The 16,566-nt window shown below is 37.3% G+C and overlaps 1 protein-coding gene across 4 annotated transcripts in view; it reads left to right on the forward strand.

Moving 5' to 3' along the window:
• The window catches only part of Ubc7 (ubiquitin conjugating enzyme 7), a 48,341-nt gene that overhangs the window by 15,135 nt on the left and 16,640 nt on the right, over positions 1-16,566 (forward strand). For all 4 annotated transcript variants that reach the window (XM_067146835.2, XM_067146837.2, XM_067146834.2 and 1 more), the window contains exon 2: positions 9,263-9,344. In XM_067146835.2, coding sequence (XP_067002936.1) covers positions 9,263-9,344 — 82 coding nt within the window. The remainder of the gene's footprint in view (positions 1-9,262; positions 9,345-16,566) is intronic.

Consider the following 16,566-nt stretch of genomic DNA (forward strand, 5'->3'; position numbering starts at 1 on the left):
TGTTCTGGACTGAAATTAGCTAATTTTTGAATAGTGAGATAATCTACAGCATTCCCAGTTATCATCATCATCATTTTCCAACTTTACCAGACGAGTTGGCTGTGCGGTTGGGGGCGCGCGCTGTGAACTTGCATCTGAAAGATAGTGGAAATGAACCCTGCTGTTGGCAAACCTGAAGATGGTTTTCCATGGTTTCCCATCTTCACACCAGGCAAATACTGGGGCTGTACTTTAATTAAGTCCATGGCAGCTTCCTTCCCATTCCTAGGCCTTTCCTGTACCATAAGATCTATCTGTTTCGGTGCAACATAAAGCAAATTGTAAAAAATTTTTTTTAAAAAATCTATTTTCCCGCTTGTGGTGTACAAGTGCTTGCCTTCTCTTCCTGTCTATATACATCTTAAGGTCAGGTTAGGAGCGATCCTGCTACTGTATGTGACGGTAGATGGTACTACCCGCAGTTGTCTGGCAAAAAACAAACATTCTGAATCAGGAGTTTATAAATTGAAGTGTCACCAATGCAAAAAAACTTATGTCAGAAAAAACAGGGCGCAGTTTTACTGTAAGATACCAAGAGCATGTCAACGCTGAAAGACATTTTTAAAAAAAATTTCCGCGATGGGTCAACACATGAGTTCAACCGGACATCAATTTACAACCATAGAGCAGGATTTAACTATATTGCATAAAATAAACAAAGGAGCTCTCCTTAACACATTAGAAAATCTATACATTTATTTAGGACAAAAAAGCAATCAGGACAATAACCTAAATGAAACTATTGACATTAGAAATCCTATATTTGAAGGAACACTATCAAGTCTTGAAATTTTAGGCAAAAGACGCAATACAAATAGTAAAAGGATAAATAAGAACGAACCTCCGCCATTTTGTACATCCCCTCTCCCTAGCCCCTCTAAAGTTGATGTCGTGACAGTAACCGACATGCCCCCTCCCCTCTCCGCAACCTTGCCTCCCGTAAGGAGGAGCATTCAACGGAACGCACACACCATTACTATACAAGACGCAAAGCAGCAACAAACGTCCCTCCAGAGTCACAGTAGAATTGGAGTCTAACATAGCAAGGTAAAGAACTTTTTTATACATTTAGTTATCATGTAAAGACCCATGTTTTTTTAAACAAATTTCAATTTCCTTATTTTATTTCATTTCAGAAATTGAAACAAATATTGTTCAGCAATCAGCTTCAAAGTTCCACATTAGACTCAATCAAAGGCACCATAAGCAAACTCATAATATATAACAACTTACCTGGAAGGAACAGAAGATAAAAAATTCAATAATTTGAACAGTGTTACGAAGTCAAACATTTTTTAAAACTTTTAACCGCAAACAGACTTTTTATTGTAACAAAATGAAATTTCTAACAACTATTCAAATGAATAGACATAGTTTTTAAGCTGACCAACTATGCAATCATCCGCTCTCACATCATTAACACACTAACCCCTACATTGTTTTTAATATCATTTAATTTAATTGGTATTTTTAGTAGTTTTTAAATGAATCAATGTACCGTACCTGCAAATTAACGTGTTTTAAATCTCAGCAATTCACCTAAGCTACAATAACAGCCGAGGATGTTCCTAAATAAGGAACGAAACATGTACTGTTGATAAATAAAAATTTTTGCCAAAAGGCAAAAAAAGTATCAAAACGGTGTAAGAATTTTAAATATTGTAAAACTTAGTGTGAGCTTGCATCCGGGAGATAGTAGGTTCGAATCCTACTATCGGCAGCCCTGAAGATGGTTTTCTGTGGTTTCCCATTTTCACACCAGGCAAATGCTGGGGCTGTACCTTAACTAAGGCCACGGCCGCTTCCTTTCAACTCCTAGGCCTTTCCTATCCCATCGTCGCCATAAGACCTATCTGGGTTGGTGCGACGTAAAGCCCCTAGCAAAAAAAAATCATCTTTAAATACAATGTTTTTCTTCAAAATGTCCAGCTGTCACATAAACACTGTGATTTCATCAGATCCATTAGATTTTTTTGTTGCATTAAAAGCTTCACTCTGTAATTTACACTTTCTTTAACCTTGCTTTAGTGACCCACTCCTTCACTAGCTCATTAATTTCTTTGTTGATAAGGTGGTAGTGGTGATTATTGTTTAAAGAGGAAGTACAACTAGGCAACTATCCTCTTTGTTGATAATACCTTTTGTTTTCCTTTACATCTGACTGTTTCCTTCAGCTATATCTCTATTATATTTTATTGTAAATTTGCATTTTGTTAGACTTGAATCACATCATTTCCTGTACCAAGAGTTGAGTTTGCTTTCACTGGCTTTAATTTTATCATTTAGCAACAATTTCATAATGTTCATTCAGAGTATAAATTTGCCAAGTTGTTGATTCCATTGCTGTATTTGTGCAGGAGTTGTTCTCATTACACATTAACAGAAAATACGTCAGCATAGAGGAATGACCCAAGACGAGGCGATTGGGGGTCGACTGTTAGTATCCATGCAAATGATGATTATTATCTGGGTGAAAGTGGTAATCCTTGATGCACTCCTACATTGGTGATGAAGGGAATCAATGTTTCTATTACATCTTAAACCACACTAGTGACAGTGGTATGAAAGTTGAATCAAATGGAAATATGCTTAACAAAATACTGTTAGATCAGACGATGAGCCAAATGAGTTTGTGTGGGATGCAATTGAAGGCCTTTTCCAGATCAATGAATGCCGTGAGGACAGGCTTGGTGTTCTCATGGTGCTTCTCCAAAAGAAGTCAAGCAACATGAATAATTCTAGTCTCATGGCCCTTTCGTTTGGAGTGATGGAGACAGTCTTGAGGTGTCAGGTTCCAGATAGGCTGAAAATGAAAGAATTTAGTCAGACTGCCTTTGCGCTGGTTGTAAGCTAGCTGATGGGTCTACATCCTCTTTGATGATTCAGTTGAAGTGGGGTAGCAAGAAATGTGGTGCCTTGGTGACTGAGGATCTTTCATACTTTGGTTAAGATATCATCAGGATCTGTTGTCTTCCATTCTTTATCATTTTTGTTACTTCTTTGACTTCCTGGAAGATAATTCGTGGCAGAGGTCCAGAGATTATCTTGATATTTCGTATTGGAAGGTGGTCATATTCCTCATAACTAGGGCTTGGATATTCAGAAAATGTCATATTTTTTCCATGCCTTCCTTTTTGGCTGTTTGTTGGAATTAAACATGAACTGGATGTTTCTGAGCATATTTAGTCATATTTAGTCATATTTTAGTCATATTTTTTCCATGCCTTCCTTTTTGGCTGTTTGTTGGAATTAAACATGAACTGGATGTTTCTGAGCATATTTAGCCTTATTTTATAGGGCATATAAATGCATATTTTAAAATTTTTTTGTCATATTTTGGTTATTTTTGTTGTTTAAGATCAAATTTTGGTTATATTTTTCACAGAAAATTGTACTGTACTTTGAATGTGATGTCCAGTGTTGCTTGTGTAAATTTGTTGGTGACATTGTGACAAAAATTGAAGCTCAGGCCTTGAAGCTAAATAGTGGATGCTTATTGTATTTCATCTAAGTTTATGTCACTAGTTTTAGAATAACTTCCTGTAGACTAAGACTTGCAGAATGGGTATTTAATCCACTGGAATGTCACCTGTGTTAAGAGATAAGGAAATGCCACAAGGGCTTACTTCAGGTTATGCCTAAATTACCTTTCTCTCCTCACCTTTCTAAAAGTGTCAGCAGATACAGTTTTTAAGGCTTCATAGTTACATTAAGAGTGATAGAGCTGACATAAGGATACCTAAAGAAAGTGTAGTGAAATTGTATTAAAGAATTCGGGGAGAAATGCTGCTGTACCGAAGGAAAAATCCTCTTCTGCAAAGTGTGCGAAGTTCAAGTAAGTACTATAAAGCATTTAAATGTTCAGCATCATAGCAATACTGCTAGACACATAAGTGCTAAGATGAATAGGGAATAAGAGGTATGTATTTTTTTCTATATTATAATTCAATGAAATATTTTGTGCCCACAGTGACTGTCGGTGCATTCTGGCAGGAGCAGTGGTGTGGTCTCTGTCACCATTGTGCAAGACTGCAATATTAATTTAAAATAACCTCAGTACTGACCACAGTTAAATGATTGATAATGATTATTGGGATTAATGGAATTAACTTAAAAGATCTAGTAATTAAATTGAGGTTGTGCAGTAAAATTGTATAATGAATTGTATCTTTAATATAAAACAACTAGTGGGAAAAAACATTCATTGGAAGTGCATATATTTGGTCATATTTTTAAGAGCATATTTGCCTGCATATTTAGGCAATTGTTAGGTCTTAAACATTCAAATCCTTCTCATTACGTTAGTCTACTGGTAGTGGATGATGAACGGATCTTGGAGGATTTGATGTTCTTCACCTTTTGTGTGATTGACTTAGCTGATATCTTGAATGGCTTGATGACATGCATAGCAGGCCGAGCAGCATATTTTATTTTCTCCTTCATATGTGTTCAGTTCTTAGTAAGCAGCCTTGATTGCTGCGACAGCTCAGTTGGTAATTAAATTGAAAAAATAAATAAGCTAGTTCAACCTATTCAATACAAATAAATACGAAATGTAGTGTTACATTCCTATTTAATTATAAGCGGAAGCGGTACTGGTTTCGACCCCAATCCGGGTCATCATCAGCCGAATAAAACGCAAAATGCAATGCATAGGTAAGAAAGAAATTAAAGATCAAGTCCCCACAGAAACAGTTGAAGAAGCAATATAAAACAGCGGGGATAGGCACTGTAAAATTCAGAAGAAGTAGAAGGTAAGTCACTTGAAAGAAGCAAGGCGCAATCTTCTTAACAGCAGCATAGCACATGCAAAGTTCGGCATTGTCTCATAATGTTTACGAGAAGCGGAGAACAGTTAAATGAGCCAGCTTACATACACTATCAGGCGCGAAGTCACAACACAATCCAACAAATATGAAGATCCAAAATCGTGAATGTACATTTTCGCGACCGAAGCAAATACTGGATCATTAAGCTATTCATCAAGTTCCGTCGGCATTTGAAAGCACAGTGCCTGACGTTGAATATGTCGCGCTGATCTTCGGGAGCTGGCAATTTACTTCAGTTGAGCTACTCGTCTTCAGCTTCTGCACGATTTTGGATCTTCATATTTGTTGGATTGTGTTGTGACTTTGCGCCTGATAGTGTATGCAAGCTGGCTCATTTAACTGTTTTCCACTTCTTGTAAACATTATGAGACAATGTCGACCTTTGCGTGTGCTATGCTGCTGTTCAGAAGATTGCGCCTTGCTTCTTTTAAGTGACTTACCTTCTACTTCTTCTGAATTTTACAGTGCCTATCCCCGTTGTTTTATATTGCCTCTTCAACTGTTTCTGTGGGGACTTGATCTTTAATTTCTTTCTTACCTATGCATTGTTTTTTGCGTTTTATTCGGCTGATGATGACCCGGAATGGGGTCGAAACCAGTACCGCTCGCTTATAATTAAATAGGAATGTAACACTACATTTCGTATTTATTTGTATTGAATAGGTTGAACTACCTTATTTATTATTTCAATTTAATTTTGATACATTTCAATATGGAACATTATGACATTTTTAACTTTAAAAGCTCAGTTGGTAGCAGGTAGCCGATTTCTTTACCGTGTAAGTAGCAGAGTTTTATTGTTGCAAGACTGGAATCACACTTTCAGCACCTTATTTTTCTCACTTCATCTTCTTAAGGATGGCAATCTCTGCACCATGGATTTATCTGACCAGTTTTTTTCATACAGGTGCTAGCTGGCTGACATTCACAACATTTAACTGTGAACCAAGCTGTGCACTCCTAGGGAAACATCACTGTTTTATCCATTCTGCTAGAGTGATTTGGGATCACTTTTGGTCTAGGATTTCTAATTGGAGGTCAGTGATAAGAGATCGTTCTGGGGCAATTGTATCAAGCGGAACATTGGTCACCAATTTCAGGTTGCATCTTGTCACGAGCAGATAATCTTGAAGAATATGTTGTCACCACCATCTCGTGTCACCAAGAGCTTATGCTTTATGTCACCATGAATAGTCCATACTGTGGATGTCATCACTGTTTTTGGTGTCAACATTATAGCAATCTCTTGCTGATCTAGCAAGGCCATCAAGGTCACCTACCAATACCAGACGTTCATTGGTGCGTTAGTTCTCCCTCTTGTCATCAGACTTTCCAGTTTGGGGAGAAGCATAGCACATGTTGATTGGGAGAGTTGTTCAACTGGGCTCAATTTTGATGGTTGTAAATTGAAGTGATAGGTAATGGACTTTGATGATGTTGTCTCAGTACTTCTTGCTGATCAAATATATCAGCATCATTCCATCCTGTTTTCACCATAGTAATATAACTTCCATCCTTTGTCGATCTTCTGAGCATTTGTTCCTTTCCACTCCATCTCGAGGTCATGTAAGATGTCATTGCTATAGTTTTTTACACCCTGGTCAGTTCTCAGCTTCATCCTGTTATCATCCCAGCATTGATGGTAGCTATTTGTAAATGGACTAATTGGGATGAGGATGTTATGAGTCATCTCCGGAGTATACTTAAGCATTCAGATGTAATAATTGATACAATTGAGGTACATTCAACTCATGCAAGATGATTGTTTATACTCACTGGCAGGTGATAATAAGAGGTCACTCCTCTGGAGAACAGGTGCCTTTTGCTTTCACCTCATTAAAGCAATTAGTGAAGATTGTTCCACTTTATCTGCTGTTAGAATGTAGGGTCCTTTTTTTTGTCTTAAAAACTTTCTTCTATCTCTGGAAAGGGGCTCTAAGTAGGTGCTACCAGCAACTCAGCTGGACTAAGGCTATTTAAAGAGATGTTGATATTACTTTTGTCCTGGCTTGTGACAGATAGGGCCATTGTTACCCAAACATTAGATCCAGAATGGCTGACTTTACATATATGAGCATTGAAGTGACTTTGAGAGAAGTTGTCCTCTAAAGCCATTTGTATCTATTTTTCAGTGGTGAAGCTATTAGTTAATGAATGGGTAGGCAGGAAATCTTACCTTAAAGTTTTTTGTAGGATAGTTCCAAACGTTGGCCGGCCCCGCGGTGTAGAGGTACTGCCTGCCTCTTACTCAGACGCCCCGGGTTCAATTCCTGGCCAGGTCAGGGATGTTTACCTGGATCTAAGGGCTGGTTCGAGGTTCACTCAGCTTACGTGATCAGAATTGAGGAGCCATTTGATGGTGAGATGGAGGCCCCGGTCTAGAAAACCAAGAATAACTGCCGAAAAGATTTGTTGTGCTGACCACATGACACCTCATAATCTGCAGGCCTTCAGGCTGAGCAGCGGTCGCTTGGTAGGCCAAGGCTCTTTGGGGCTCTTGCACCATGGGGTTTGGTTTTTAGTTCCAAACATCGAGTTTTCTTGGTTGCAAAATGGTCAATCACACGGTCCTTCAATACTTGATCACTCATCAATTCCTTCGCAAGCTTTTTCTCGACAGAAATGGTACTGAGACTTCTGAGTCTTTCATTGTTCTTGTATTATACAAGTATGTCTTTATCCTCTTTAGAGTGCTCATACTCCTTTCCAGATGTGCTCTTTTTGAGGATCTCCTAAAAAAAATTAATGAAACGTTGTCAGATTATGAATGAAGAGCCTGACTGATTTTATTGTTTTGGAGCAATGGAGAAGATCGAGGTTTAACTTGTGGGCATAACAGTGTAGGAATATTGCCGTTGGGCAAACTTGTTTAACGTAATGCTCAACACCCCCATGCTTTCCTGCCATTGACATACGACTTTATTAATCACTCCCCACTTTTGCAGAATGTCAACAATTAATTCTGATAGCCTGATGCGGTCTTATCAATCGAAACCATAAAAGCCTATTAATCTTTCTGTGGGACCCTGTTTTGAGCAGAACCGGAATATTACACTAACTTGATCTGTTTGATACATCTAAGGTCTCATCTGCCTGAATACCAATGAAATCACAAGAATCTAAATCTGCTTTGATTGTCTCCTGAATTATGGCAGTTTCAGACTCAATTAATTAATTCATTCTGTATTTCACTTGATCTGGCTTTAAAGCCCGATGTGGACTGGAGATGATTTCAAATGTACTGTTCCTGTTTTGAAAGAAGATCTAACAACTCTAGGTAATTGCCCCTGTTGATCGAGTCTTCCCTTTCAAAATGACCTTGAAATCCAAGCTCCTGTTTCCCAAGAAACGCACAATGTCAACAAGTCTCTCAACAACAAGCCGATTTTTTTCACGACTTTGTTATTTTTGACGGCCTGAATTCTTGCACCTTCAGGTAAAGAATGTTCTATCCTCCCGCGCCCCAGTAAACAGAATTTCTCTTCATTCTGAATATGGGTATTTGAATGTTGATGCTTCTCTGCTTTTCTAAGAAAGGGTTTTGTAACGATTACCCCATTTAAAGTCCATTCCTTTTCACCACCAAACAAAACACTCTTATAATATAAAAGCTTCTTGCTTTCGGAATAGGCTGTTAACCATGAATATCGTGTATACCAAGAAAATTGAAATTTTCTCACTACTTTACAGTCAAAATACTTAATGACTCGTAAGTTCCCGAAGGGGCCTACTTCACTCTAATGAGTTTCAACTGGATGATGTCAGTCTTGTTCTACACAACTAACAGTCCATGTCTGAAGTGTCACAAATAAGGCCAATAATGCATTGATTGCCTACTAATTCAAAAGAATACACACAATTAACAGTACGGTATTTCATTGTCACCTTCGCACGAGGAGTTTCTGCACTCTCAAATAACAGACGAGGCATGCCTCTCTGGGGTCTAGACGTTGCGGAGAGAGGAGCGCGGGCGGTAACCTATCTTTCCTCTGCTACCCCGCTCCAGTCACCAAGCTGAAGGAAGGGAAACAAAGCAAAAAGTCCTGGGTGAGACAAGTTACAGACTGCCTCCTGGTCAGAACAAGTAGTCTGCTGTCGCCATCTAGCGGGGCGATCAACGAAGCACATCATCTGCTGTCATCATGTAGCACATATCAAATAGAGAGATTGTTGTTGATTTACCGCAATGACAACAGCAGAAAAATTTGTTACGATATTTATGTTTAATCGTATTTCCTAGGGTAGGCATTGCCTCAACTGACTCCAAGTACTGTAGTTTTGCCACTGCTATTTTTAGTGAATTCAGTTTTGTTGAGCTTTGTTTTATTTATCTGTTCCTCATTGTCATAATTATGCTCTAATATAATTATTACAAATTTCACCTTTGATTTCAGAGCTCACTTTGAATCCACCAGAAGGTATTATAGCTGGTCCAATTAATGAGGAGAATTTCTTTGAATGGGAAGCTCTCATCACGTAAGTTGTTGAATTGCTTGTGGAAGTTTAGTGATGAATTGAATCTGTATATGTTGAGATATGTAGTGGTAAACAGTCCTGCATATTACTGTATGGTATATGTTTATCTAAGTCTTGGACTGACAAAAACTTATGGCTAACATCTTACTAAAGTAATCATGAAATATTGAATAGTTAATAGGTTTCTTGGCTGATTCAGCACTGCTTGTTTAATCATATTCACATACCAACAGCTATAACCACCCTACCCTCTCTGGATCATGATCGTATTTCTTATTATAGCTTTAAAAATAATAATAATAACGTTATTCGTTTTACATCCCACCAACTACTTTTTGATTGTTTTTGGAGATGCCGAGGTGCCAGAATGTTGTTCAGCAGGAGTTCTTTAACTTACCAGTAAATCTACTGACATGAGGCTGATGTATTTGAGCACCTCAAATACCACCGGACTGAGCCAGGATCAAACCTGCCAAGTTGGAGTCAGAAGGCCATGACGAGATAAACGCTGTTTAATTACAAAATTTCAACTTCCTATCTTTGTTTCGTAACAAATGACAGTTTCTTGCTCTTCCTGAAAAATTTGTTTGTCTGCACATAACAGGTTTTGCAACTGAACGACTCATATATAAAATAAGAGTTTTGTCTGTACATTGCTCAGAATTTGAAAAGAATGGTATTTCTGTATCGGTCGTGTCCATAGTAACAAGGAAATGCACTTTTTTTTACTTTTCCATCATGTCTGTCTGTACGTATGTCTGTATGTATGTACACGCATCACGAGAAAACGGCTGAAGAGAATTTAATGAAAATTGGAATGTAGAGTCAGGGGTCGAGCCTCTACAATCTAGGCTATAAATAGTTTTATTCACGCTGAGTGAAATGGTAGTTTAGGGGAAGGCCTAAAATTTAATTATCAAATATTTGTATTATTTGTGGTCCTATCAATAAATACTACATAACTAAAGTTATATAGCATTATGTCTTATACCTTTTTACTGTACCGGGTATGATAACAGATATTCATGAATTTGTATTTTTGTTGCTAAGTCCATATCAACGCCAAGCCACAAGCAAATGGGTTAACAGAATTTAATGAAAATCGGTGTATAGAGTCGGCGAATAAGAAACAACAGTCTAAGCTATAAACAATTTTATTCACCCGGGTTGAAATTGTAGTTTAGAGGAAGGCGCCTAAACTTTAATTTTTAAATACCTATGTTATTGGTCCTATCGAAAAGTACTACATAACAAAAGTTATAGAGAATACAATTTCCAATCATTTATGTTTTATTCAGTTTTACTGTACCGACTATGATATGACTGGTGTTTCAGAGTCGGAAGAAAACTAAATGTGAAGGCCAAAATATTGAAAGCGCATAACATTGATCAACAATAACATTACATTGACCATTGTTTGTTGTGATGTTCTTTGTTTCTTGTGCTGCCATTCAACTCTGATATATGAGATTACTGCAGTGTACCTGACTGAATATTGGCGGGAAATAGCTGGGGTGTTAGAAAACTTTCTTCTTTACATGCCATTGCTCTGGTTCATACATTTTCTGATACTGATGGTACGTAACACACTGGTTCATCATAGTATTCCAGCTATTCGATTTCTACTCTGATGCGCTGTTTTGATTGAGCAGTGTGCGACTTAAGGCAGAAGCTCACTTAGTAGTAGTAGTAGTAGTATAACCTGGTCTAGAATTACAATTTAGGCCTATTCCAAATTATAGCACCACAATTCACTAAATAACCCAAAATTCAACCCTAAAAAGAGCCGTTTCTTAAGAAAAGCTTCTTCGTCTTAACTTTTATTAAATTCTACATTCATTTTATTCCAAATTAGCTCTGGCTTGGAGGAAACTTTGCCTCCAAATCAGATGGATTTTTCCGCCACCAGTGTAGTGAATTGAGATTTTCAGACTCATCGGGTACTCCTAGGAAATAGATTAGTACAAGGACATATTTTTTGCCCAGGGCTTGGTCATTCCAGCTCTGGAACTTTGGACTCTTAGATCAGCAGCGTAGTACTCTTCGTTAAGTGTGAGAAAATGTGTGGTTTTTCATTTGATTTAGTATTTCATATGCAAGCATTGATTTTAATCACACCATACCTACTAACATCATTGTAATAACCTATCTTCATTTTAGTTGGGAAAACCACTAAGACAGTCTTTCTGAGGATGTAAAAAAGCAGGTGGAGAGCGAGTGTCTGCCATTATAATGAAAACTCCCCACGCTGATTGTGACTGATTGTAGGCAAGCGGGCCTACCATTGCAATGAATATTCCCTAACCCAGTCTTCATATGAGAAAATACGTTTGAAGACTTCCCCTTTCCGTTTTTGGGGTAACGTTAAGAGCTATGCAATTTAATACAATCTTGCTCACAACGTGTACACCACCTAACCTAGAATTCTGTATACATTGTAGAATTCCATAGCGAAGCACGGGTAAATCAGCTAGTTGGTTTTCACTCATTCACTCATTCGGGACAAATACTTCAGGTTCCCTATGGGAATCAACATCTATATCATTTGATGGCTAGGCAGGCATCAATTTTTGAAAATGAGACAAAGTCTCTCATAGTGCATTGGCACTGCTGGTGGCTCCAAGTAGCCACGCAGTGACCTCCACGGTATGCACTAGCCATGTGTCTTGGTAGATGTGCTATTTACCAATTGATGAGTCCAACTTAGCACACTGGGGTGAAACGCTGGCTGGCAGTCAGGAATCAAGTTAGCTGGAAAATTTATAATGTCCAATAATGGACCAACTATATTGGTATTATAAACATACCACTTACTTGAGCAGCTCATCTCTTTTCTCCCAAGTCTACCCAGCCCAAATTTTTGCAACATTTTTTGTAATGCTACTCTTTTGTCGGAAATCACCCAGAACAAATTGAACTGCTTATTTTTTTTTTAATTTCCAGTCCTTGAATGAAGTAATCCTGGTGAGGGTCCCATATGCTGGAACCATACTCTAGTTGGGGTCTTACCAGAGATTTATATGCCCTCTCCTTTACATTTTTATTTACCGTTTTCCACTGATCATAGTTACTTTTTAAAAACTCCCTCATGCCTGTTTTATCAGCAATATGATACTGCCTAATAGTTATAATTTTAATGCCTTCCTTTCTTTCACATTTATTTTTAACTGCTGGACAACCCATGCACATCACAAGATGTTTTTAGAGGAAACAACAAGGTCATCGCAGCTAAAAGTTTTTGGAAATGCTGACCGGACACGGAAATAAATGAATGACAACACAAGGATAATGACAATCTCTGGATCTTCATACCTGCTGTCTTCGCGTAGATGGATTCTCTCCTCATGAATCCCAGTTCTTCTGTTTCCATTTCTTCCCAGTCCACCGAGCGAGTTGGCCATGAGGTTACGGTCTTATAACTGTGAGCTTGTATTCAGGAGATGGTGGGTTCAAATCCTGCCGTCGGCAGCCCTGAAGATGGTTTTCCATGATTTTCCATTTTCACACCAGGCAAATACTGGGGTTATACCTTAATTAAGGCCATGGCTGTAACATTCCCAATGAATTCATTTCTGCTGCCTTAGATAGGTCAATTGCTATACAATCCATTTGACTTCCTGAAGCCAAGATATCTGCTATATCTTGCTGGAATCCTACAAGTTGATGTTGAGTAGAATAGCCTTTCCTAAACCCCTGCCTTCTACTGAACCAGTTATTAATTTCACAAACATGTCTAATATAATCAGACAGAATGCTTTCCTAAAGCTTAAATGCAATGCATGTCAAACTGACTGGCCTATAATTTTCAGCTTTGTGTCTAACACCCTTTATTTTATACACAGGGGCTACTATAGCAACTCTCCATTCATTTGGTACAGCTTCTTCATGCAGACAGTAATCAAATAAGTACTTCAGATATGGTACTATATCCAAACCCCCAAAATCTTTTCAGTTCCAGCTGCTTTTCTAGTTTTCAACTTTTGTATCTTATTGTAAATGCCATCATCAGAAGTAAATTTTAATACTTCTTTAGCATTAGTCACCTCCTCTATCTGGACATTATCCTTGTAACCAACAATCTTTACATACTGCTGACTGAATACTTCTGCCTTTTGAAGATCCTTGCATACACACACTCCCCTTGTTCATTAATGTTTCCTGTAATCTCCTCCTTGGAACCTGTTTCTGCCTTAAAGTACCTATACATTCCCTTCCTTTTTTCACTAAAATTTGTATGTTATGCTTGCCATCATGTTGTCCTTTACTGACTTCTTTGCTAGATTCAATTTCCTAGTAAGTTCCTTCGATTTCTCCTTTTTTCCACAACAGTTTCTAACTCTATTTATTTCCAACCTGCACCTCCTTTTTACTCTCTTTATTTCTCTGTTATAATAAGGTGGGGTCTTTCTTAACTGTTTTCACTTTCCTCAACAATTGCTTTAAACTCATCCCAGAGTATGTTTACATTTTTATTTACTGTTTTCCACTGATCATAGTTACTTTTTAAAAACTCTCTCATGCCTGTTTTATCAGCCTTCTGGTACTGCCTAATAGTCCTACTTGTAAGACCTTAGTTTTAATCACATTTATTTTTAACTATGACTAAAATAGCTTCGTGATCTCTAATACCATCTATTACTTCGGTTTCTCTATAGAGCTCATCTGGTTTTATAAGCACCACATCCAGAATATTCTTCCCTCTAGTTGGTTCCATCACTTTCTGAATCAGCTGTCCTTCCCATATTAATTTATTTGCCATTTGTTGGTCATGCTTCCTGTCATTTGGATTACCTTCCCAATTGACATTTAGTAAATTGAGATCACCCGCTGCAACCACGTTCCTTTCCATATCGTTTCCCACATAGCTGATTATCTTATCAAATAATTCAGAATCGCTGCCAGTGCTACCCTTTCCTGATCTGTACACTCCAAAGACGTCAATTTGCCTATTATCTTTAGAGATAAGCCTTACACCTAGAATTTCATATTTGTCATCTTTAACTTTTTTGTAGCTTACAAATTCTTTTTTCACCAGAATGAATTCCCCCACTCTTACCATTCTTATCCTATCTCTACAATACACACTCCAGCTCTGTGAGAAAAATTCTGCATCCATTATATTATTTCTCAGCCATGATTCAACTCTTATTACAATATCTGCTAAGTATATATCTTAATTCTATTCCTTTCTTTACAATACTTCTACAGTTCAACACTAACATTTTTATGTCATCCCTACTTCCAGATCCCTGTACCTTTATCACCACTCCCTAGACCACCCCGTTTCCCTGAATCTATTACTTATCAGATAAATCTCATATGCTGGCATGAAATACTTGGGGTTGACTACTACTATATTCTAGATCCGTACATAAAGCTACCAACAACTCAACTATCATTATTTTTGATGTTCAATGCAGATGATATATGACAGGTGGAGTTCTTATTGAAATATTATCTATGACTTAGTTTTTATGATGCATTTTCTAAATACATAGGTTATTTTTTAAAACTGATATTGTCTCAATGTTCTCCATCAAAATATTTTATTTATACAAACTTCTTCAATCTCTTATTCAATTGGCAATTGGAGGGAACAATGACCTCATGACCTTATAAGTAATCACTTGGTTTAAAGGACAGAAGTTTAGGTTATTGGAGATCTGAGATCCTTGTTATTGCATCCGTCTCTTGTGATAGTTTAGGATTAATTTCCAAACTAAAGCCATTAGTGAATAAGTCTGTTAATAACAGTTAATGGTGTTATTCAGAATTGGCAGTCTTTCCGTAGTAGTTTATCAAACTTCTCCTTCGTGGCCTTTTCCCAATTACCTGGGGTTGGCACTTTATAAGGATATAGCCCAGATTTACAGCCAGATGCCCTTCCTGATGCCAACCTTATGTGGAGGGATGTGTTCACTGCTGCATGTTTCTTTGGTGATTTGTAATGTAATGTATTTTATGTAAATGTAGGTATTAAAACAAACACAAGCACCCAGCTCTTGAGCTAGAGGAATCAACCAAATGTGGCTAAAATCCCTAATCTGGCCAGGGATTGTTCCTGTGGTGCTCTAAATTGAAGGCTACTATGCTGACCATTCAGCTAAGGATAAAAATGTCTTCAGCTTATATCAGATATTTCTAATGAGATTGACGTCAGGAAGAGCATCCTGTCATAAACAATCGCTATGAAGATTCATTTGACTTCATACCCTACCCCATAGAGAAATGATTCAAGGGTTACACACACTGGACCTACCTAGGCTTGGCCACAGGTTTAAGGCTGGATGCCCTTCCTGATACCAGTAAGTAAAGTAAAATAAAGTAAAGTAAATTAAATTAAATGCATTTAGGACTGTCACCCATATGCCAGATTCCTTATTGTTTATTTACCTAGTCTTTTCTTAAATGATATCAAAGAAGTTGGAAATTTATCAGACATCTCCCTTGGTAAATTATCCCAGTCCCTATTTCCTCTTCCTATAAATGAGCATTTTCCCCAATTCGTCCTCTTGAATTCCAACTTTATCTTCATATGATCTTGCATACTTCTAAAAACTCCAGTGAAGTTTACTCATCTACTAATATAATTTCAAACCATTTCTCCACCGACAGCTTGGAGCATTCCATTTACATATTACAAATCTCATGACTGGTCCGTATTGAAATGTACATTAATTTAACAATGATACAAAAGTTTATTGAGATCCACCTATTCAATAAATATTGGGTTCTTAAAAATTAAGATTTACATCTTGTCATACTAATTTAATGGGACATGTTTAGCCCATTGTAGGCCTATGGGCATCATCAGCCGTAATATCATGCCTAAAAGATAAAGATCAGGATCCTGATTACTCTAGTCAGTGTTACATAGTGTTACAAAGTGTTACATATGTGTTATAAAAATGAGGAAACTTGTTGTGAGTTCCTAAATGACAATTTACTCAATTAAAACATGTTTAAAAATATGTACGAGAAAAATAATTAATGTTGGTGCAATCTTACATTGGCTATTTTAAAAATGTTTTAAAGATTTCAAACTGTCCTTATTTACATGAACGGTAAGAAAGTCTATGGCCTTGAGGTACAAGATCAAAATATGAATGGAATCTGGTTAAAGACAACCCAATTTGAAGTCGTAGAATGGTTACAATGAACCTTAAGTGACTTATTTAAAAATGACATTAAATATTCTTGTGGAAAGCTTATAGTATTATCA

The sequence above is a fragment of the Anabrus simplex genome, chromosome 5 (assembly GCF_040414725.1).
Source record: "Anabrus simplex isolate iqAnaSimp1 chromosome 5, ASM4041472v1, whole genome shotgun sequence".
Taxonomy (NCBI): domain Eukaryota; kingdom Metazoa; phylum Arthropoda; class Insecta; order Orthoptera; family Tettigoniidae; genus Anabrus; species Anabrus simplex.